At 41.2% G+C, this 24,553-nt stretch overlaps 1 protein-coding gene across 2 annotated transcripts in view; it reads right to left on the reverse strand.

The window, feature by feature from the left end:
• The window catches only part of ANKRD42 (ankyrin repeat domain 42), a 617,667-nt gene that overhangs the window by 147,270 nt on the left and 445,844 nt on the right, over positions 1-24,553 (reverse strand). For both annotated transcript variants that reach the window (XM_069639864.1, XM_069639863.1), the window contains 2 exons: positions 19,927-20,053; positions 2,064-2,205 (listed from right to left, as the gene is read on the reverse strand). In XM_069639864.1, coding sequence (XP_069495965.1) covers positions 2,064-2,205; positions 19,927-20,053 — 269 coding nt within the window. The remainder of the gene's footprint in view (positions 1-2,063; positions 2,206-19,926; positions 20,054-24,553) is intronic.

The raw sequence follows: 24,553 nt of genomic DNA on the forward strand, positions 1-24,553 counted from the left end.
AGGGTTGTCATAAATATTATAGAATGAGAAGATGGTGGTTCGAACTTGTGTGATTAGTGGAGAGATGTCTGTAATTACATGAGAACTATCAGTGGGCGTATTACTGCCACCTATATGGACATTTAACATTGAGCAAGTCTTCAATTCCCTTTTAAAGGTATACAAATGTTTGGGAAGAACATGGTCAAAGCGTGTCAGGCCCAAGATGATGGTTAAAAAAAGATTGGGTCAGTATAGGTGCACGGCTATATACCTATAACCATGAAGAGCAGCTCATAAATCATTACCTAACTTAGCAGAGTGGCATGCTCCCTGAAGAAACATACTTCACATAGGTGTTCAAAAAAGGTCAGGGAGCGCCTCTACTGAGAACAAACACGGCCAAATAAACCTGTTCTATAGGAAGGTGCCCACTCGGGAGGGAGTAAAACCATGTTTTAGCTCACTGTATGTTTTCACAGAGGACCCCTCCTACACCATGGAAAGCTGTGAGCATGGGGCAGAGTGTTAAATGGACATGAAAACATTGTGCCTCACTTTTACACCTCCATTTAACACACCATCCCTCTAGAAAATGAGCTCCAAGTGTGCAGCAATGCCAAAGATTAAAGGCTGTGCAGCAATACAAGAGGAAGACATGACCGGGACTAAATAATATTTGTTACTATTAGCCAACTACATGGTGCACGTTTTATCAAATGCGTAAGGTTGTTGCCTGGATTTGAACTTATGCGTGCAGGTTCCACGACGATAGCTGGAGATCTACATATATGTGAACCGTTGCCCAATAGAATGAAACCTCTTAATTGGGCTTCACTCTCCTGGCTCTGTCCAAGGTTCTTGATTTGTATTCTCTGTAGCTAGGTTTGCACTATATAAATCCTATACATAGGTAAATGATTCAGTTCTGCCCAATGGAAACAACCCTCTTACCATCTCACCCTACTTCATTCACTCTTGTTTTTTTAAAACAATGCTGCAGCAGTACATCAAATGCTGTTCTGCAAGTCCTAGGATTGCTAGGATACATCATTTTGCATTCCTTTATACAGACCTACAAGTAGCAGACAGCAACTTATTGTTTGTCTTAAAGCCAAAACGGTTGGATTAATGGTACAATTTGAGATTGTGCCTAATGAGTTATGCAACTTTGAGGACTAGACAAGCCACAAGAGAACTTGTGTGAAAAATATAACACACTTGTAGTAATTGTGACGCAGGCATTCATCTTCTTTTTATGCAAAACATACATAACCTCACAGTTCGACAAAAACCTCCAGTTTGAACATCAGACGAGCAAATGGGCACCCTCATCAGCTGTCAGGAACACCTCTGAACACAGCTAAGTGGAGGGTAGAACTATAGGCTAAGTCCTGGAGCAATTAAGTTGGGCCTTGCAACTCATGCCACACCCTGTCTACGCCCAAAAAGGCTGTACCTACTAAATCAAACATTTAAAGTTTTTAGGTGTGACAAGGTAGTTGTGCCAAAGGGATACGGAAGCCATTCACTGATTTCCCTAACTGAGTAAAGGGATCAATGGGGCTCTAATATAATTCAAACAGTAGCTTCGGATCATTTTCATTTATCAGAAACAGCTTTCATCAAATAAAAGGTTGGAAACCCATAATATTAATGATATCAGATCGTGAAATCGCTGTTAAATTCAGAAAAGCAGACTAGTATCCCTCTCAGTCTGTAACCTCCTTGCTTTCTTTTTAATAGCCATCGTCACCATTTACGTTAGATCAAGAGCATCAAACACAATAGAACAAATCACTCTTAACTGTCTCTTTTGCCTCTAGCAAGAAATGCGCAATATTTACTCCAGTACATCCAAATCAGAATGGCGGGCAATGTAATCCTCTAATCGGAGGACGGAGACTAGAAAAGGGGTAATATCTTTCTTGACCAATAAACAGCTTATAAAGACAGTTATCGCTCTTCGTCCCACCCCTCTTACATTAAGGCTAAAGTTCCCTTCATTCAGATGTGATTCCTAAACGTTTTTCTCAAGGAATATGTGTTACAGTAGAATAAAAACCAAAGGCTGGGACACTAACCAATGAATATGCAGAGGTCTTAAGCTTTTCCAAGCATGTAGTTAGGTGGCCAATCTTTGCCCGGTAGTCATCCAACTGTCCCTCCATCTTCTCACGACGTACGCGCTCGTACTCTAGCTGGCCTTCAAGTTCTCGAATAACTCTGCAAAAAGAAATTGAATCAAACAAGTGTACTATACCTCTTTGTTGAACAATTTATAATAAACAATATCTTCATAGGATTGTCAGACAAGTAGAAATGTTCTTTCAAATTTAGTATACAATTTATGTAAATTAAAGCCAACTATATTTAACTCATATGCTGGAGAAAATATTATCTTCATGTGGTCAAGCAAGTGCTCTTAGTCTGTGGCTTTCCCTCCTTGCCAACCTGTTGTGAATCCAGCTACTGCAGAAGGGCATCTTGGAAAACTGCTCTTTCCAATGCCAAGATGCAGCTTTAGAATGTAGAGATGCTCCCATTTGCGAGCATCCCTTCAGGTGTATGGGTTCACCCTGCCCTGTTTCTACATCCCCAGCAGCCCAGCTTCTGGTTACTGTTTTTCCACCTAGTGGCCAGGTCAGAAAACTGCTCTTGCTACCCACCTCATGCAACTCCCGAGCTGAAGAAAAACACATGGATGATCCCACCTTAAAGTTCATCTAAAAAGCTATTTTCTGGATCACCCATAAAACCGAGTGGCATGGCAATTTCTATATAACGTAATATGTATCTATTATGGCATATATTTGGGAATGCTATGCAATATCAACATGTTTAATTTACAAAGCTACATGCAGCACAAATAAACTGTTTTTATTAACATTGTTGCTGCACAAAAATTAGATTTTGCATCTGTGAAACCTAAGCTGTAATATATGCTAAGATTTTTCAACAGACCTCTGCTGAGGATTGTAAGTAGATCTACCCTAAGGTTAAACAACAGTGGTTTACTATTGATATGGATAACATAGCAGAAAAGTCTTAGCTTCACTCGGAGCAAGGGAGAAGGCTGGTAGGCAAGTATAGTTAGACCCAATAGATTAAATAAGAGGACACTACATATAGTGGTAAGATGGAGTAAGGAGTCAGACAAAGGAATCTAATGTTTCAACAAGTTTTATTTCAAATATAAATATAAAAAAAGTCCTACTTCTCCCCATCTCTAAAGGGTTATCCTTAACTACCAACTATCCACTCTGGTGCTCGTTGTTAGGCAGAAACCTGTGCAGTTCCCTTAGGGAAAACTGCAAAACATTTAAGACTACAGGTGTTGGCAGTAAACCCACTTGGTAGCAGTCTGCACCACCCAGATTTACCTGATAGCTGTGGCTGAGCAGTCAGACTTCCCTCAAATGCAAAGTGTACTCAATAGGTACTCAGATACAATAATATAAGCAAACACTGACCAGAGCTTTGGTATCAAAGTATATCATTATTTATTTAAAAACACACAGTTGAAACACTCCAGCACTCTTATTGTAAAATATTCTAAACACAGTTACTATTATGATATATACACCCCTTTTTCCCTATTAGATAAATCACAGTAAAACACCACTTATTTTCATACAGAGGTGAGCGCTTAACTAGATTGCACTATAATAAGTTTGTGAGAAAGGGAGGGAAAAAGACAGAATATGAAGAAGGTACACCACTCTATGATTCAGGAACACTGTTAGCAAGGCAGAGAGCAAAAAGTCACTGGTGAGCCAAAGTCCAAAGGCTGGGCTCACTCTTAGAGGGAGCAGAGCACAAATGCGCCCAAGATCACACAGTTACACTAGGCTTAGAAAGTCTTACAGAGGGTTCAAAAAGAGTTGAGAGGCTTAGAAAAGTTTAGCCAAGGTGTCCTAGGCTAACCCAGGTTTGAAAGCCGGGGGCTAAATCTACCCCGTACAGTCGGTAGCAAGGGAAGCCAGGCGGGACACGGTACCTTAAGTGAGAAGGATCCTCCAGCGGTGGCAGTTGTTCCTGGTAGTGGGTGCAAGTTGCGTTGTCGTCCAGGGGAAGAGAAGATCTCAACTTGGAGGAAAGATGAAGGTCGTTGCACTACCAGGGAAGAAACCAGCCGCAGAGTTTTCCGGTTAAAGGTGGTACCTTGGTTTCGCGGTCGTGGTAAAACGTGGTATCCCGGTTACCGGGGTGCTTGGCACGGGCAAGGCGGCCATGAGGTACGTCAGGAAAGTGAAAAGACGGTGAAACTGGTTATCCCCACCAGTCAAAGGAAGAAGGGGACTTCTGGGTAGCTGCCTCACCTCCCTAGCCTCACAGGGAAAGCCCCCCCCCCCCAGGGAGAAGAGAGGGCACTCATGAATCACATGAGGTATAGTGAGAAATGTACACTATATTACATAGATAAACAAATTTACTATACATTCAGATAAGCACCAAGCACTTTTGCTTTAGAACCCAGATATATAATAAACACAATGTATTAAAACAGTAAAGGGTCTGAGTGTATACCCTTTCCACTCCAATAACTAATGAAGGCCTTCACCTGGTGGCAACCCCATACATTTGAATGCTAAGAGGTGAGCGACATGGCACCTCATACTAGTTTGGTGCTAAATAGGATTACTGTTACCACCACTCGGGTCCCCTGGATTTACAGAGGGGTTTCAGGTGGTGATAAGGTAGTGATGATCCCCCCTTTTTGAAGACCATAGGATGGATTCTGGCAGATTTTCTGCAAGCATTAATTTGAATGCCATAAATCCAAATAATGTGTGGAGGCAAAGTGGAAAATGCCCCTCCAGCTGTATTATGGAGGTAAATCCTCCACTTCACCATCAATCTCAGAAAAGAGCAATGTGGTAAAATTATTGTAATTCAGTTATCACTCAAAAAACATTGCAGTAATGGAATTGTCCCAAAAATGTACTTATCTGCTGAACCGTTAATGATGTCCAAAGGATCCCTCGATATCAGTAAAATACATGACATAGTCAATTTGTAGAATTTAATTGCCAGAACATGTACTCGCATAGTATTCCCCACACGCTCCAACATTCAGAAATAAATGAGATCAGATCAGACTTCACCAGGGCGGGAATCTAACAAGAGATAAAAATCTCTTAGGATTGAAGCACGGCTGCCCCCTAGCAACTATCCTCTATAATTTGTTAATTTCAGATATGAATGAGGTCCTAGATCCTTCAAGATCGTGTCCCCGGAGGATCAATGGAATCTTGGATGGATGGCTTCTAGAAGCAGATGATTTTGTCTTTCTGGACAAGACACCCCTCAGTCTCCAGAAAAAGCTAGACTCTTTACAGAAGTATGCAGACTAAAAATCAATATTGGAAAGCAGAAATATCAAAGATGGAAAACTCGAGAACAAGAAGTAAAAGATCAACAAGCTGGTTCTTGGGCCCAAATAAAATAAGATCTGTGGCTGAAATAAAATGCTTGGGGATAATGATCAGCGCAAGCAGGTAGGAGAAGCCCTGAATACTCAATCTGAAAATGAAAATAAAGCAACTGACTTTGCAAGGTATGAAAGGTAATAAATAATGAAAATGTTCTCTGCTCCCTGTCATCAACTTTTATAATCAAAAGGTAGTGCCAACATGGACCTACGCGACAGAAGCAGGTTTGGGGCTGCCATGTGATTCCTGGGAGAAACTAGAGAGCAGCTTCTGGAAGAAGATTATAAGATTGCCAAATACGATTTGTGTGGCGATCCTAAAACATGAGCTGGGTCTCCTATCACTGCATGTGCGAATCGTTTGGAGCGCCCCGTCAACCTTCTGCAAACTTAACACTGTGGATTGCCCACCACAGTTCCATATTATAAGGATGAAAGAAGAGGGTATGACCGACTGGGCGTTAAATCTATGGAGAGACAGATACCTGGGAATACTCTCTAACCTGGGCTGATCAGTTGATGATATCTGCAGAAATCCTTTATTGGTCAAAAGAGCACTATGGACAGCCTATTGGAATGAAACAGAAATAAGAAGATCAAACTCAAAGATTCACATCTTATCAAGATCACTTATTGGACAACTTAATATCACTCCACAAAAATTGAAGAAATTCCCACATCCCAAATAAAGGGACCTGTTTTTGAGATTCCGATTGAACATTTTACACACCAAAGTCACCCTACTTAGATACAGTGGCATGGTTGAAGATGATAGATGTCGGCTATGTAAGTCCCAATCAGAGTCCCTAAAACATCTGATTCTTTTCTGCCCAGAACTAAGAACTGAGAGAACTCTTCTTGTACGAGTGCATGAAGAAAACTTTTGGGACAGATGCGGATGCCTGGTGGGAGTCTCTCTATGGGGGGAACCAATCAAGGCCTAATGAGATCTCTGGTAAAATTCATAGAGCTCATATTCAAGCAAAAACTAAGAGAATCTATCAAATCATAACGAGAAAGCGATAGAAACTCTTTGGCTTATTTGTATTTTTATTTGTATTTGTATTTGTATTTATTGGATTTTATATAGCGCTTTAAGCCAAAGCGCTTTACATGAAACAACAGGAAATGCATAAGAAGCAAGTTAAAACAGAACATGAATCAAATCACTGAGAACAATTTGCAAAACAATTATGGATGTACCTGGTCGATTTAAACCCTCTGGATAGACCGTCTCTAACTCTTAGTCTTTGATGTTGTCAAATGGAAATAATCACTGAGAACCGGGCTAATTGAGGTCTTGACAGATTTGCATCTACTAGTTAATCTGTGATTCTCATCTTTATCTTCTTTTTTTCCTTTCTCTGCATTTTTACCTGTGTATGTTTTGGACCCTCTTTTTCCTACTGATCCTGGTTGGAGTTTTTCTAGGACAGTATTTTTAAAATTGTTAAAAATTGGATTGGAATAGCAAAAGTTTGTAATAAACTAAATGCTAATAAATAAATAAGATACACCTACAAGGAAATCATATACATATAATGTGGCACAGAGTGATGGGGTTAAATAATGCCCAGAGGGCCACCCAAAAGTCAGATCAAATTAGTCCAACAATCCTGGGCCTGCACAGGTTCCCATTTAACTCCTGGAATAGAACAGAAACACTAATTGCAAGTGGTTACTGACACACCATGTTACCCTAAGGGAAAGAAGTGAGGTGTAGTGATTCATTACATTAAAATACCCAATAAATCACAGGTTAGTACTAAAAATCTAGCGTTTGGTGACAAGCCATATTAACCCTCGAGGGAACGCATAAAATTAAGGATTCAAACATTTGTCCCATTATTTACTATTAGATCATTGTTGACAAAGTCCATAGGCAAACACGGTTAAACCAGGTAAGTGTCAGTTGCACTCCAGAGGTGCAGCCTAGGAGGCACGCAGCCCACAGAAGACCCAGAGAGGGCACCCCTATCTGGACTCCAGAACCCAGAGACATCTATTCACAGTGATAGTCACTGCAAATCCAAATCCCACTCTTTAATATTGGGAGAACCCGGTAAGGACATGTATTCCTTTACAGTTCTGGTGAAGTGCTCTGGTAGCAAAAGTTTTGAACGCTCTGCCAAAGACAACCCACATTGATGAAAGGAGGAATAACCAGTGTACCCAAAAGGATGACCCAGAAGGCAGAAATAGCAGCAGAGATGGAGAGCCTACCAGGAGGAAGGAGTAATCTGACCAAGGGGTGAGGTCAGCTCAATTGGGCAAATGGGTAGCAGCCAGCTAACAAAGAATGGTCACACGTCAAGAGTAATGGATGGAGACTCTCCAGGATGGCCCAAGAGGAAGCAGAGGCAGAGTAGTAGTGACCCACCACTCATTCAGGCCATGGAGACTATGGGTAGCATCCATTTCCCATTCAGAGCTTTACCCTTCTCCATTTCTTTATTTACCCCTTTCTGAAAAACTTCCCCCACTCTCCAGATCTTTCCCTCTATTCATTTCTTCACTCCTTTTGGCACAACATCTCCTCTCTGTGAATCTGTGCCATTATCAACTTCTTCACCACTTTAAACACTTGACTTCTCTTGTGAACAATGATTGTTTGTTTGAATAAAGAGGTAAAGTACACTCTTCACTTGGGAAACCAAATTAGGCTCACACAACCACAGCTTCACATGTTTTAGAGACTTGAATTGTCCACAACATTCATTCTGCTTAATAATAGACACGTGACCCCTTCTTCATAATGTTTAAGGGTTTAACAATGTCTTTCAGTAGCATTTGCTTTCACGCGTGTAAAAGGGACTTTTCCAAACACACGCGAGTACTACTGTTGATTGTTCCCTTGTTAAGAATACAACAAACAACTTCAGCTCACTTCTGCTTCTTCACGCAGTGAAGATTAGACTGGATATTTTTGCCGGCAGGGCTCACGCAAGGAATCAGGACACCAGGTTTGACTCACTGGCTTCTGTGATCCTTGTTCTGCGGGTTGCACGACTTCAGGCACAACTTCTACTGCTTTTGGTTTCACAGAGACCCACACCCTTCCTCTGCTCAGGTGTCTCCAGTACGACCACTCATTCAAGGAGCCCCTCTCGCTCCTAAAACCTGCGACTCAGCCACAGCCCCTCGCTTTGGTCTCGGACACGTTTCCTGCACAGCAACCACGGCAATCAGACTCACATGGGGAAAGACAGCCTCTGCACTTCAGAGTTTGGGCGAACAGGACCCTCTCAGAACAAGCAGGTGAAATCTGCTGCATCCACATTCCAGCATCCCTTCTGTTCTAGCGTCTGCCTTTCCCTGGCCACATGAGAACTGCCCCAGGCCATGTTTCTGGGAGGAATCATTACTGATTCATCACAGTAGTTAGTGTGGTGGAGGGAGAGGCAGGCGAGAATCTTGTGGTGTTGATAGGTGCTGGCTGGGCATACCAGAGTCCTATGGGCCACTATGATTCTAGGTGGTGTTCAGCAGTTTCATTTGGGTGTATCTTTATCACAAGGGGAGAACTGAAGAGTACTCTTCACCGCTGGGATACCGGGAAGGGGTGGAGGGTATGTAATGGTGAATAAGATGTTGCAGGCCATTCGGAGAGCTCTAATCACCCTTGAAGTGGTCAACGTGAAGGTAGAGGTAAAAGTAGGCTAACGCTGCAGTGTGCATTTAGGTTTCTGTACTGTAAAGGTTGTACCAGATTGAAAGGTGAGGTAGTTCGGGAGGTTCTTGAGGAGTTATGTCTGTGGTTGATTGGCTAGAGTGGCCAGGTAGGGTTTTGCTGTTGGGACAAAAATCGGGCAGGCCTATAAAGAACAGCATTATTCAGGGTAGAAGGGGGTTTGCCCTGTTTGGTTTTGTGGATTTAAATACCTGTGTCGGATGTGCAGCACAGACCAATCGGGTTGCAGCAGTATCTTTGATATGGTTCTTTTGGCCTCGATCTGGTTTTTGCATATTATCTAATAGAAAAAGTCACACTGGAGCATGGAATGAGGTCTCTAGAATAATAACTGTCCTGATTCCATCAGAATATTGTTTATTCTGGTATTAGACAAACAGACTCTCAGAGAATCTTTGACAATATCCTCAGATGGCCCATTAGAGAAGGAGTCTAGAATAGGTTCTTGATTTTGTTTGAAAATAGAAAGTTGAAATCTTTTGAATGGATGAACTTGGAAACTAATGTACTGTGAGTACCTTTAAATACATTCCACTTGCAGCGTTGTTAATCAGGCAAGAAACGGTTTTCAGTAATCGATTAAAGGAATTAATTTGAAATAGAATTGTGCTTACTGAAATTGCAAATGAACCATCAAACTGGTATTCCAAGCGAACAATGACAAAAATAACAGCAACATAAATTATTAAAGGATTTACAAATTAAAGACTATTCAAGAATAAGTATGTACTTACATAAGGGGATCAAACCACATTCATGTTATTTGATCATTTCCCAGACAGAATAAAGGGGTGCTAAAACATTCTCAGTGGCATACCGCTGCTGTAGAAGTGAAATAGCCGGGGAAGCCCGCTTCTCGTAATTTGGGAGGTTTTGGATGATGGTGAGATGGCTTTTCCATTTGATTCACTTAAAGTTATTTTGTTGATTTACAAGGTGGCAATAAACTTAACACACTTATCGTTTCAAAGCGCAGGGGCGACAAGAAGATAGAGAATGAAGGTCAAAAGTGAAAGCTATGCCACAAATAAGCCACAAGGGCATTATTCAAAATTCTGATGGGAAAGAAGAGGGGCAAAGAAAGTAAAGCATGGTACAAATCTGGGCCCTTTTGAAAATTTTGACTGAGGAAACAACGGGCCGAAAAAGAGACAAGTAAGGATAAATTCAGGGACGCTGAACTTTTCTCCGGCACGGATTAATGAGAAGTGAGGGATGAAGAAAGTTAGTGACGATGTTGTTGCTAACAGGATGTTAGAAACCCAGAAGAAGATGAAGGAATTCCATGACAAGAAATTCAAGGGGAGTATTAAAAAAGGAGGTAACAGGATTCTAATAGGAGATGTTGTTAAAGGGAAATGTGGAAGAAGAGGCAAGAAGGGAATTTCAAAATGTTCTGATCATATGAAGGTGCTAGAGTGTTTTCAGCAGTGTAGGGTTGTGAAATGTGCGTCTGAAAATATGAGAAGGAATGAGGAGAGACTTTGGGATAATTGGGATTATTTTATGCTGACGGACGTGGGGAATAGTAATGCTGGAATTGGAAGAGTTAATGGTCCTGCCGAGAGCTTGTGAGAGCTTGGCGAGAGAGGGAGGCGAATGTGGTAGACTGGAGCAAGGTGTAAGAAGAAGTATGAGAATAAGGAAATTGCCTAACAAGTTTCAGGAATATGTTCTTCATAAAATAAGGTTGCTGTTTAGATATTAGAATGTTATCATTTGTCTGTATTAGATGGGATTTATTGGTTTTGTTTTATTGTTGTTCTGTTATTATTCTATTTTTTGTTCTCCTTTCTCCATCTATTGTATTTATTAAAAGGAAAATGTTCAGAGGAGAGGGATGTGTAGTGTTACAATAAAATTAGAATCTGTAGTGTGGAATGCAGAATGCGAAGGGGCGTATGGCTCCTATTATAATGGTTAAGAGAGGGAAAGAAGTTACACTGTTGAGGAGTAAGGCGGAGTGCGTCTGTGGGGTCATTTGGAGCTTTCCTAATAATATAAAGACCTGAATAAACTTGCCCATGAAGACCCCTTACTTATAGATTATTGCTGAACCGACATTGCAGTACTGCCTGGAGCACATGGTCTCCGCTTGTGAACACACCCGATCACAGTCTGAGGCTTCTAACCAACATGTACACTGACCAGTAATGTGGCCATCCTCTTCCATGGCAGCTGCTTCTCCTTGGCCGTGCATGGAGCATCAGCCCAGACCGTACTTTTCTGGCTCCCCAGCGCAACGACCGCCGGTACAGTAGGTTAGCGGACATTCTGCCTGTAGAGAACAGAACCCTGCAATGTTGCCCTGACATGGGCGCAGGTCAGCACTGCCATTGCTCTGGAGTACCGCGACTCCTGATGTTTGCACGCGTCATCATTCACCCTCCTAGTGCTCCAGAGGACCTAGCTCTGCAAACTCACCCACTCCTCAAATGCTGGTAGCCTGCTGCCACTTGTTTTCCGGCAGCTTCAGCCATGCCCAGACAACTTGGAGCTCTCCTGCTCTCCGGCCAGACATTCACTTGATGAGACAAGTCTAGAAGAAGGATCGCAGCTCATTAATCCATGCAGAGAAAACAAACGTCCTGTTGGGCTCTCTACCCCTCATTAAACAAAACGCCAAAACTCCAGTAGCACTATGGGGTGTTATTCTAATGCTCCATAAGAGATCACTGAAAACCTCCTTCCAGTAGAGACCATTAGCTAGGGCTGATTGCACACACTCCCCAATAATTCTATTTAGTCCATCCACCATGCAATTAGTTTCAGGGTGATAGACAGATGAACACTTCCATACAAAACTCAATTTATCACAACATTTCTTAATCTCCTTTGACTTAAATTGAGGACCCTTATCACTCAGCACAACTTCTGGATTGACTTCTCTCCTAAAGGCCGGGAGGATAGCTCAGGGCCAACGCATTTGTTTTGGAAGCAAGACAACGCATAGCAACACAGGCTCAAATCCCGAGCTCGTGCTTAGAAACTGGTTCAGGTATTAAGCGCGCTATAAAACAACAATAATTTTTAAAAAAAAAAAGATTTTTTCCTAAAACACAATTACTTTCCTTTACGTGACTTAATCTACAACTGCCATTTCTGGCCAACATGAATACCCATCTAGAAACACCAACAAGAATCTGTTACCTCGTACTAATCCTTCATTAGGAACAAGAACATCAATCCCTAATCCCATGCATGGTTCCTTTGGCACAGGAATGGGTGTCAACAGCAGGCTACTAGTCACCATATTTGTATCACAATTTGCACACAGTGCACACATAAGCAGTATCCTCTCTACCTGTGTGCCCATTGCAAGCCACCAATATCTTTCTCTTACTTCCTCTTTGTTATTGTAACTCCAGGGTGACTCATGAGCCAATTGGATTATTTGTCCTCTCACCCCTTCAGGCACTTTATACCCCCTCATAATCCAACCCCCTTCAATGGAGAATTCATCTGCCACCATAAAGTATCCTTTTTATTTATTGGGTATTTTTAATGCGCATATACAGCAAAACGTGTTTCAAGGTGCAATTATTTATTTATTGGGTATTTAAAACTTTACACCTTTCTTCTACTTGTCCTTTTCAGGCCATCCTTCAATAATCAATTTTCGACCTTATTGGGTAATTCATCTTCCTTATTACATTCTCCCCACTCATATCTGCACAACTCTACAAACTTGTTCCTCTACATCCTCTTCAGGAACACTACTACTCATCGGTAATGGCATCCTGGATAAGAAAATCTGCCACACAATTGCTTTTCCCCCTAGTTAGTATTCCACCAAACAATTAAATTCCATCAATCTCAGCCCTAATCTGGAAATTATAGCTGTCGCCCTAGAGATTACTCTCACTGTTAAAACCTCCTCTAATGGTTTATGATCTGTACTTATCACCAACACCTCTCCCCAAACATATTGCCTGAAATGTTCTGCTCCCCAACAACATGCTTCAGTCAATGAGTAAGGTGTTTCAGTGCCCGTCACAGCTCTAGACGTGAACATTATTTATTCTTTATTCTTTCTCGGTCCTCATCCTTCTGGGATAACACTGCACTCAAACCTTTGAAACTCGCATATACAGTAATTATGGATTTCCTTCTGGAACACAATCTCCTAATAATGGTGCTTCTAATGTGCCTCTCTTCATTTCATTTCCACCTAGTTCATGACTATCCATCCACGCAAAATGTAAGTTTATATTCATGAGCTCTCTTAACAGCTGAGCAATTTCCGTAAATTGTGGAATAAATTAATTGTACTATTCTGCCACACCTAGGAATAAGTGCAGCTCGTCTTCACTACTGGGACAAGGTGCTTCTTCTATTGCTCTCATGACCTCTAATCTCGGTTTATATCCACCCTTGCATACTGTATGACCCATATAATCCACTTCCTGCATGCCAAATTTGCGTTTGCTATGCTCTGCTGTCATACTTTTCTCTCCTACATTTTTCAATACTATACACAGCCTACTATTAAGTTGCTTTTCTCCTTGTCCACACACTAAGATGTCATCGTGAAAGCATTCCCTCCATCTTAACAAATATGTACTGGAATAAAGCGGCAGCTGACATCAACCTAAAGGGCATTCTCATATTTCGAAACATGCCAAAAAACATTATAAAGTAAGTATATTTCCTAGATTCCTGATGTAGTTGGATTTGATGATACGCTGCAGAAAGATCAATCGTGGAAAATGCATCCGCTATTAAATTTAATATTTTTCTGATATTACTGGCCACAAATATTTCTCCACCACAAGTGCCTTGTTCAATTCTCTTAAATCCATAAAAAGTCTCACCTTTCCATTGGACTTCCTGGCAACCACAATTGGAAAAACCAATTCCGACACCTCTACATCTTCTATTACTCCTTTCATCTTGAGCCTATGAAGTTCTTTCTTAACATTCAAACGCAACAAGTGTGCCTCACTGCATGTGACATTGGCTTAACTCCAGCTTTGAGCTCAATTTTATGGCAATACCCCTTGAGCTTCCCAATTCCATCTTTAAACACCCCAGCGAATAATTATTTGTCTTTACCTTTAGAGTATTCAACAATTCCTTTTTCACTTGCCAACACAATCAATAAAAGTTCTTCACTTTTCCTGGACTGAGCTTAATCTTAAACTTGGCTTGATCCTCCCAGCCCAAAACATTCACACCTTTTATGTCACATATACCTTCACGTCCTCTAATCTCCCTTTGAATTCAATCAAAGCCATTTTACAGAACCCTCAAAAGCTTCAGGATCGCCTATATATGTTTTTTTCAACCCCAGACTAAAAACACAGCTCTTCCCATTTATCCCTTGTGATAATGGTGTACAGCGACCTTGAATCCACCACTAGCTCTGAATTCACCCCATCAATTCTTCTCGCCCCACGCTATCGTAACCACCTCCACATCTTCCTGCCCTTCCTCTATTTCCTCATCTTCACACCCTCATTTTACTGTGTTACTCTGCTTTTTGATTCCTATATAAAATTCCAAAGTGACCTTTCATTCCACAATTGGAACATTTTTGGTTAATGCAGGACAATGTTTTGAATTCACATAATACACCCTTTTTCCACAGCAACAGCATTTTCCAGTGAAAGACTTCATCTTCTCCCCGGACGCGTCCTCAGACTATGTATTTCTCTCCACTTGTTGCTTCTATTAAACCGCTTGTGCTTTCCTGAAGAAGCATCCTTTCCCTTCTTAGGTTTGACCATTGTAACTTTTATCGCTTTGTGCAAGTCCTTGTCTTTTTCTTTTATAGCCTTAGCACAAATCGTAGTATGTTCCACCTTCGTGGCAATCGTAATAGTCTCCTCCAATAAAGGATCACCACACATCCATAACCTCTCCAGTATATCACTATCTGTATGGATTATGATTTGATCTTGTATGAGGTCGTTTTGTGTTAATCCCCTGCCAAGATTATATGTCAAAACCAACTTCTTGAGAGTGCTGATATAATCAACTCCAGACTCATCCATTTCTTGTTTCCTGGAATAGAAATAATATCTGTTCACTGCTACATTCATCTTAGGATAGCAATATACACCCAGGTGCTTCAATGCCAGCTCATATTCAGTGCTCTGTTCTTCTCCTGACCGCAAAGGAGGCAATTCTCGAAAAAACTCAGTGCCCTTCTGTACTTAAGGAGTGTAGTAATAACATTTTCTTCTTTGCAGGTGTGAGGTTCTCATGCTCTATTGTTCCAATATAGTTCAGCCAGTACTCCTTCCACTCCATCCATGGAAACAGTGGCTCACCATGTACCAACAAAAAGGGCTACAGTGGAGGAATAGGGACTCGCTGCATGTATTGCAAATTATTTTCACAATTTCATTGCTCTACTGACATGAAGCATAAAATATATAATGATGATTGCCATGCACTGACATCAAGAAGAGGTATGCAAAATGACAATCACTGTGAGATAATTCTTTGAATAGACACTGGCTTTGAATAGCACTGACAAGAAGAAGAGGCTCTTCGAGTAAAGATCACCTGGAGATATAATAAGAGTTAAAAGAAAGGCTGCATGTCCATGCACGTTATTAGGGCCTTTCCTCTGAAGTTGTGTACTTGCTAGAGCGTGCACGAACAGGATTAGAGGTTCTTATCTCTAAATTCCATCTCTAACGGCACAGCAGTGTCTCGCATTCAGCACTAGAATGTCGCACAAAGCATAGGACAAGCTCATGCCTCCCAACCCCCCTGCTAGCCCCCTTCCAAGATTGGTGCACATACGGGGGACAATGATCTTCAGCAAAGTAACAGCATCAATCCAATTTCGGATCCGAAATGCGATGGAGACACCGTGGGCACTGCAGGGTCCTCTTATGCTTCTTAGCAGTTTGCACATGCTCCTCCATGCATGTAGTTCAGCCGTTCGTCACCAATTGAAGTAAGGAGTCTGCACAGGTACGTTTATTCATGCCTTCTCTATTTTAGAAGTAAATCTCTCAATGACCCCAGGAACACACTCTGCCTTACTCCTCAGTAGTGCAACTACTGAGTGGAAGGGGGGACACTTAAGACCCCCCCCTTATTCCTATGCTTCCTGGGTGGGCCCAGCCATGGCTGCTTCAGGTCCAGGGCCCCGGCCCTGGGGCACTCATGCGGGAACACCTACGAGAACCATGACCCCTTTCGTACAAGCACATCCATGGGTGCTGCCGTATCCCCATGCACACCCTTGTATAGCAGAACCAAAACTCCATTTTGTAACACACAGACTCCATTTGCAAATAGCAAAGGGCCATTCAGATTTCACTCCAGCCTGCAGCCATCTCCATCAAGCGCGCACAGCCAGCGCGGCTCTCCCTCCCACCTCATCTCGCTGTCCACATAACCACTTGGTTCCCATGAGAAGACTGGCAGCAGGAATGCAACAAAATCCACACTGCATCACTTGCCGTCCGACTCCCTCCATTGATTCAGATGCAACCCAGAGGGAAAGGGCCAGAGCCAGGGCCATCTGTCTCTGTAAACCTGCCCTGCACCCCACAGACTCTGGCCATAAAAACATAATCCCTGTGTACCCCAGAGCAAAGTCAACAACCAAAAAGACCCTTAAATCAGTGAACGCAGCTTCCCCATCTGACTTACATGAACGTAACCATGCCTTCTCATTGTGTGTGAAATTATATAAACATGCCGATAACCTAAGAAGGCTTATGAGTAAACAATGTAAATAAACGTGTGCCACTGGAAGCTCCTATGCTAACCTGTTATATTGAAAGCAGAATATATGTTGATTTATAATGTTGACATGTTTGCACGACTAACTGTAATCTCATAATAAGTAACAAACCATAGATCTGTGCAAGCTCACACAACCCTACCTCACTGTTGATAACACAGAATGTAATTGTATGTATGCTGTTAGAAAATACCATATGAAACTTAGTCGCCCTTGGCTTCCATTGTTGTGTGATTATTTGTCAGCAATTTCTCTATTATTATTATTCCCTGTTTTTTGTCATAACATTGTCCAAATTGTATAGAGTTAGAAGTATGTCTTAAGTGTATTTAGGCCTCGGCCCGTCTCTGATCACCTTGGCATCATAATGAGTTATGTCGTTTGGACCTCTAGTCACTGAACCCCCTCCCAAGTAAGTGCACGTCTAAGATGAAATGTATTTTTTGTTATTCAGTCATCGCAGCCATATATCCCAACCTTCCCCCTTGTCAATATCGAATCAACACCCCCATCATACAGTGACCCCATAACCCCCATCCCCAACCTATCAGTTGATTATGTTTAAACAAGAGAGTGATACCGTTGATAGAAACCTATAATTCATGTTCACATCCAGTAATGAATACGCATGTTTCAGAGCCTTGTTTTCACACGTGCAAACTGCTGGCCTTGCGGCCGGACAAACCGGTCAAAAGTATGAATGGATGAGAATGTGTGGCCACAAGGGCAAATTGTTACCGTGTTAGGATGTCAAGTGTCAAGTGCCAACGGATGTCGGAGTGATGAGCCCAGCTGAACGTTTGACCCCACGTACCCCATCATCTCGCCACGTGCCCTTGGACCAATCAGCCATCACCGACCGTATAGTACCCACAGGTGCCTCCTCTTAGTGTCCAATCCCGATCAAACCTATGCCCCTTAGGCCTTCCCCCTATTGATGATACCAAATCTATATAAAAATGAATTGTAACATGTTTTCTGCAGTGCGCTCTCTGCATGAGAAGAGTAGATTCTGTTTGCCCTAACCTTAGATGAACAGCCTTTAATCGTACTCTCACTTGGTCTTATTCCCTCCTGGGATGTACCTTTATTGACTGTGTTGGGTGATTTATCAGCAGGCCTGGGGGCCTCTCACCTTCACTACTCTCCCTCTCTTAACCATTATAATAGGCCCCTAAGCCTCTTACCATTCTACATTCCACACTACTAATAATTCTATTCCAACACTACAGAACCATCACAGCTAAGCCACTATTTCTGCATTTAAGATATTGACAGAAGAGAGGAGAAGAGGCAAAGGAGAGGTAGTAGTGATATGAGGTAAGAATGGGAACATCTACAAAAAGGATAGCAAACTATAGTTAGGTCAAGAGTTGATCTAGCGGATGTCGTCATATTAAGACAATAGAAGCATTGACCTGTCTGCTTATGATGCTCTACGTGCTGTCTCAATGGAAAAAGTCTGATCACTAAGGAGTGTCCCTGGGACAGAGGCCAAGTGCAATGGCCTGTTTTACTGTTTTGTGTCAAACATTACAATTTCGGCAAGGAGCATTTCCATGGGTTGTGGCTACCAGATGATACCAGCTATTTAGCAAGTATTTATAGTGCGTAAAGATGCTTTGCCTATTCCATTTCTACCATGTGTGGCTATGAGCACATGTATGTATATCAATGTATTTATGTTGGATGCAGCACTGCTAAGCGTGAAGGGTATCAAAGTGCTATAGGAAGCAAAACAGGAAGACCAGCTAAACACAACGAAACACACGGGAGAGAAAAGCCATCACCGCGATTGAAAACAGAAATGATTTTAGACCCTTTCAGAAATGAACACAGTGTTTCCAGAAGAGCGTTTCACATGGCCTGGCAGAGTAGAAGAGTGGGTTAGAATGCCAAGAGGCAAACACATGCAAACCTTAACCATCTACCCTTTGCCAGCTACCTTTGGCAGGTCACCCTGAGCCATCACATGACCCTTAATCAGTGCAGGCATCCACTGAGTGTGTACATGGGAAGAGTTTGGGCTTCATCAGTTGGTGTTGGCAGAGGTGGGTCCCAGACAGATGGGAAAGCCTGTCCTCAGCAGGAGATAACCTCACAAAGGAGTCAGTAAAACTTGCTAACTGGATCATCCAACAGGGTCTTCTCCCGTCTTGCTTCTGGGTATGTCACGTGGGTCATATCCCCAATCAGTGCAGACATCAACCTCTGGTTATGACAGGAAGGGATTGGGCTGCATTAGGGAGGTGCTGGCAGAAGCGGGGCCCAAGCAGATAGAAGGCCTGGATGCGATGGTGTAACCTGATCAAACAGGAACTGAACCAGATGGCTTTTAAAGAAAAAAGATAAAAATTAACTGCAAGCTTTTGTTCTATTGTATCTCTGCAAATACGATTAGTCCCCATTGCCAAAATGTAGAGGTTATGGAGAGTTACCTAGACAATTTTGAGCCATCGCTTTTTTGTGTTTCCAGTGTAAACCCCCTAAATAGATGCAGTCAGTAGACTTTAATGTATTGGAAATGGGATTAAGGCGATAAGAGAGGAAGGGATATTCAATAAAGCTTCTCGAGCCCCCTGGACACATTTAGAATACACATTAAACAGTCCATAGTAACTCGTTCCAACATTTGAAATGATTGATTGGTGTATAAGAAATTATTTGGTGATCTTTTGTAAACGTGTTGTGCTTTGCTGGTGTAGCTCAATTTTGTATCAATATGTCCCTAACTACGGATTTGCTGCCACTTATTACGAGTTCGGATGTGAGGTGGGTGGGGGGGGACAACCTCTAGCATTTAGATGGAGGTGATTCCTCTGCATTTAATCCCATAAATGGAGGAATTATTGCTGGCAGATTTACTGCAGGTGATAATTTCTCCAAAACCCCAATCAACCCCTGTGTGACTTCATAATGGCGATTAACACTGCCACTACACCAAGGGTAACTTGGTAGGAGTATGGCTAAAATGAGTGGTGGTAAAGGTATTCGAATTTGGAAACCTCTGGAAACATACTCCTAATGATGCCCAATGATTATTAAGAACTGATGATTGTGCCCATTAGTGATAGCAATCTAAAATAAAAAAGTGTTGTTGAAATATCTTACTTCTCAGTTGCTTTTTCCTCTCTTTTCTTCTTTCGGTCTTCTTCCAGGATCCCTCCTAGCTGCTTGTAGTTGCCTTGGGCAATCTCAAGAAGTCTTTGAAGCTCTCCAATCTTTTTGTATGCCCTCACTGCAAGACAAATTGACATTTGTTTACAGAAATAATATGTGTACACAGGAACCCTGCATTTCTAACATCTGATATTAAAAACAAGCAAATCAGGTAAGGGTTCCATTATTTACTTCCATTTGTAGGCTAGAATAGCAAATACAGTAAGTCAGACTGGTGAGTTGGCGTTCTTTTACCTAAGCTTCTTGAATTGCATTTTGAATAGCTCAAAATATGCGATTTTGCTGCAAGGTCAATGGGCCTCATTGTAAGTTTGATGGTACAAATGCTGATTTACAACCAATAACGACAACTGTTTCTGCCACGTAGTCCCATGGATTTACCACAGGATTGCAAGGAGTGGCACAGTGGCGTTAGACCCCATTTGTGGAGTCTGTAGGATGACACAGGGAATTTTAGCCGATTTACAGCAAGCAATAATTCTGTATGGTAAATTTGATAATTCTTGGTAGCAGGGTGGATGATTTCCCATTAGACTTTTGCTGGAAGTACATTCTCCACCATACCGCCAACACCCATAGCACTGCTGTACATAATGAGGCCCAATGTATCTTGTGCACAGAGAACCATTTGGACAAAAATATTGAAATTGTTAATTCAAAAAGTCAATGTTGTGCATGGTTGGGAGAAAGTCTGAGAGTTAGGTGTCCCTATTTAGCTGAGTCCATATAACTTATTAGAAGCCGAAGGTGTCTCAGAACAATGCAGTTCAATATCCTGAAGAGCAACCCATTGGGCCTCAATATAAGTTGGCCGGTGCAGTAATAACGTGCCAGTAATAATGTTTACTGGCATGTTAACGCACCGGCCAACTATAAGTTTGTTGTTGGGGCACCTGATTTACCTCCAGGAAACAGCTGGCGTTATGTCAGGCGCCTTACTGGAAAATCCCCCCATGGAGTCCAATCGGATTTACAACCGTTGCCGCAACTTGTAATCCAGCGGTAATACCACCAGACCAAGTGGTGGTAACAGTAATACAATTTGGTGGTATCTGAGTGGATTTACTGCTCAGATACCACCAAACTTGTAGTAAGGCTCATTATGTTGAGCTATCAAGTTGAAACAGACTTTGATTCAGAGTCTGGTGCCCTCAAACCTCGGTATGATTTGATTACCATTGAAAGACTTTGAATATCTTGCTTTGGTTTTGTCCCTTTACTTAATGTGTGTCGCAAAGCATGGCCCTTCACTGCCACCACACTGTCTGACCTGTTTTTTATTTTTTTATTTTTAAACAGGAGGAAAATAAAGCTGGCAGGAAAAAAAACTAAATCTAGTAAAAGTGCAAGATGAAGAAAAGGGAAATCTCAAGCAAGGAGAGGGAAAACCATAGCTGCATCCTAAAACTGAAACTTTAATTGGTAACATCTTGGAACTTTCAAATGTATATCTTGTAATTCGCACCAAGCTTGAAACGGTCTACAGGTGGGGCCAATCCACATACAACCGCATAGCTCCTCTTCACCTCGACTCCCTGGACAGACTGCAGAGGCCACATGGCCGGAATGCCTCATTGATCTCAAAGACACAGGAGTAAAACTCTACCCAATGCCCCAAAACACTACCCTGGCCATGCTGACCCTGGACACTGCACCGGAATTGATGCTGTGGTATGACACTGTCCGATTTACAATTTGTATTCATTTTAAAGTTCCAAATAGGGATGTCTTGAGAGATAAGTGTTATTACGTTTTTTATTTATTGGCCCAGGACTAAGATTTTTTCCAAAGAAAGAAGCCAGATGAACGGTAGCAACTCTTTTTCTTGGTTGCTGAGAACCAGAACCTATGGGATACCTATGTTGGGGCAGAGTACATTTCTTGTGATGTAGGGATTCTATAATGTTAGACAAACTACCAGGTCCATTCTCGAATCATGGTAAATTGTTGCTGGTGCATATTAAAAAGACAGGCTGAAAGGGAGTAAGCCGGGGGCATGTCACAGTAGACAATTCTTGAAAGGTTAGTTGGTGGCTGATCCTGACCAGTTAATTGTTTTACTGCAGGAAGTACTTATTTCACTGCAGGGAAGTTAGAAAACCTCTAGTCCATTCTCCTAAGTAGAATAGCATTTAGGTTGGGCTTGACCCTTCATTTTTGGAAACGTTTTCAGGCAGTTGCATTTACAGTATCAATTAAATAATCATCTATGATCACCGTCATATTATTTTTCATATACATATGCATTGTGTAGTTGTGCCACTGTGGCCCAGGCTCTGCCTGGTCTAACATTTGCATTAAGGATAGTTAAACCACTTTAAACCACTCACCCAGGGAACACATGCCCCCTTGATGGTCTTTCATTTAGGTATGTTATTTTACATGCATGCAGATGACACCCAAATACTTCTCAAAGTTAACAGAGTATCGGGCATCCTTGTTTAACGTCTATATGACAGAGGTAGCAGCATGAATGTTGATCAATAGACTTAAATGAAACCCATCAACATTGGAGATCTTCGTGTTCAGGAATTAGGAGAAATGCCAGGCCCGCATTTTTTTGTGAACTTCTTCATCCCTGCCTGGACCCATTAAATAAGTCAGAAATGCAGTGGTCTTCCTGACGTCCAATCACACGTTTAATAAACAGATTGCTGAAGTTTCCAAACCTACCATTTTTCAATTAAGATGTTAAATAACTCAGTTCCTTAAGTTCTCACAATAAATTCCCTAATTTATTTGTGAATTCGACAGTTGCTATTATACCAGACTCCATAAAGGATATATTAAAAAGTTGCAAAAGTGTCAATAGGGTGGTTTGTATTCTTTGTAGACGTGAGCTCTCAGGAAATGTTTGACTTAGCTGCATTTTTAAGATGATCTGTGCAACCTATCTGGAGTGGAACCTTTTACAGCAGGTTCCTGTTAGAAAGTTATGCTCTACCATCAATAGTTTGTTATTTTGCAGAGGGGGACTTACAAGCCTCAGCTCAAGATTTCTCAATGACAGACACCCCACCTTATAGAATTCTCTTCACACAAAAATCAGATTTATTGATGGCAACTAATCTTTTCAGTTAGGCAATAAGGAACTCCTTGTGTATTTCGACTGGATAAGTCAGAATATTTTTAAAGTATTTCTTTTATAACAGTATTTGTAGAGCTCTCGTGACTGCCATCATTGATATCCCAACATACAGTTGCAGTTATTTGTAGCCACTTTGAAATAAACTAATTTCCGTTTGCTTTTTCAGGCCCAAGCAACTCAATGGGTAAGTGAACTTAGTGTTCTTCTGTTATTATGTATTAATCCACTTTTAAAAAAGTAGTCAGCTTCCCTCAGATATCTACTTCATTGTCTGTTCAAAATACTGAGCACATGAACATCAACATCAACATTTAAAAATAAAACATGAAAATAGCTTGAAGGTAAGCAGGGTTGGGAAGTATACAGTCATATAATCCCCTGTGTGCATATCAATCTTTACAGAATCAATATATTAGCACTGCTTTCTGGCCACAATATACTTTTAGTCTAATTTGCTTAAGAAACTAATACAAATATTCAATTTTTGATTAAGCATTAAATCATACATGATGTATTAACACAAGTGAAATGTGCTTCAAGGAGAAATAAATTTACAAATTATATTAGATGGCTGCAAAAAAATTTACTTATTAGAATAGGGACACAGATGTAGCAGCCACTAGATAAATATAATTGGAATACGCAGCATAGCTGGAATTACAAACTCAATCACTGATATATGAATCAGAATTTACATATAATGAATCACATGAAATAGAAATATTTATAAGCCACCAAATGGTCACTACCACGAGTTTCAAAGCATTCTTGTCTGTTAACAATTATTTCTTATTTAATATGGCATTGTTAATTCTGTTTACATGTTTTCATCTTTTTTGTTCTCGCTCTTACATTTGTCAGTTTAGTGGTTAACAATTTCACAGAAATTCTTGCTCATGATTTTTCCATAACGTATGAACTAAAGCCCTGAGGAAGCGCAGAGAGGCGAAACAGTTCTCTGCTTTAATGCCTGTATGTTACACAATGGGTGGCCTATAATTGTATCAATACATTTGAATATTAAATACAAAAGGCTTTAAGGTTTATGCAACAAACAATACGAAGCCCTCACTTGCATCAAGTTTGTTCTCCAAGCTGTACCAAAGCTTAGAGAAAAATACCAGAGAATAGATTTTTCAACCAAAGAATATTCTCTGCTATTAGACATCTGTCTGGATAACTGTATATACGTTTTGTTTAAGATTGGTATATATAGTATTGGTACAATCAAAATGTAACAACTCATAAAAACATCTCCACTTTGTAGTTGGATTGAAATTAGAGTTAATTCAAGATGGGCTGCCCTTATTAATTTAAAAGGCATACAAATGTCACATCAGTCACAATAAAGATGTGAATATCTGCCAAAATGGAGAAAAAATGAATAGGCTCTTGAAAGTTAAGAGATTGATATCTTTCTGTAGCATTTGTAAAAGGATTCTATGACAGCAAATATGGGAGTGAAGCCTT

This window comes from Ambystoma mexicanum, chromosome 7q (assembly GCF_040938575.1).
Source record: "Ambystoma mexicanum isolate Mex_15411 chromosome 7q, UKY_AmexF1_1, whole genome shotgun sequence".
NCBI classification, from domain to species: Eukaryota; Metazoa; Chordata; class Amphibia; order Caudata; family Ambystomatidae; genus Ambystoma; species Ambystoma mexicanum.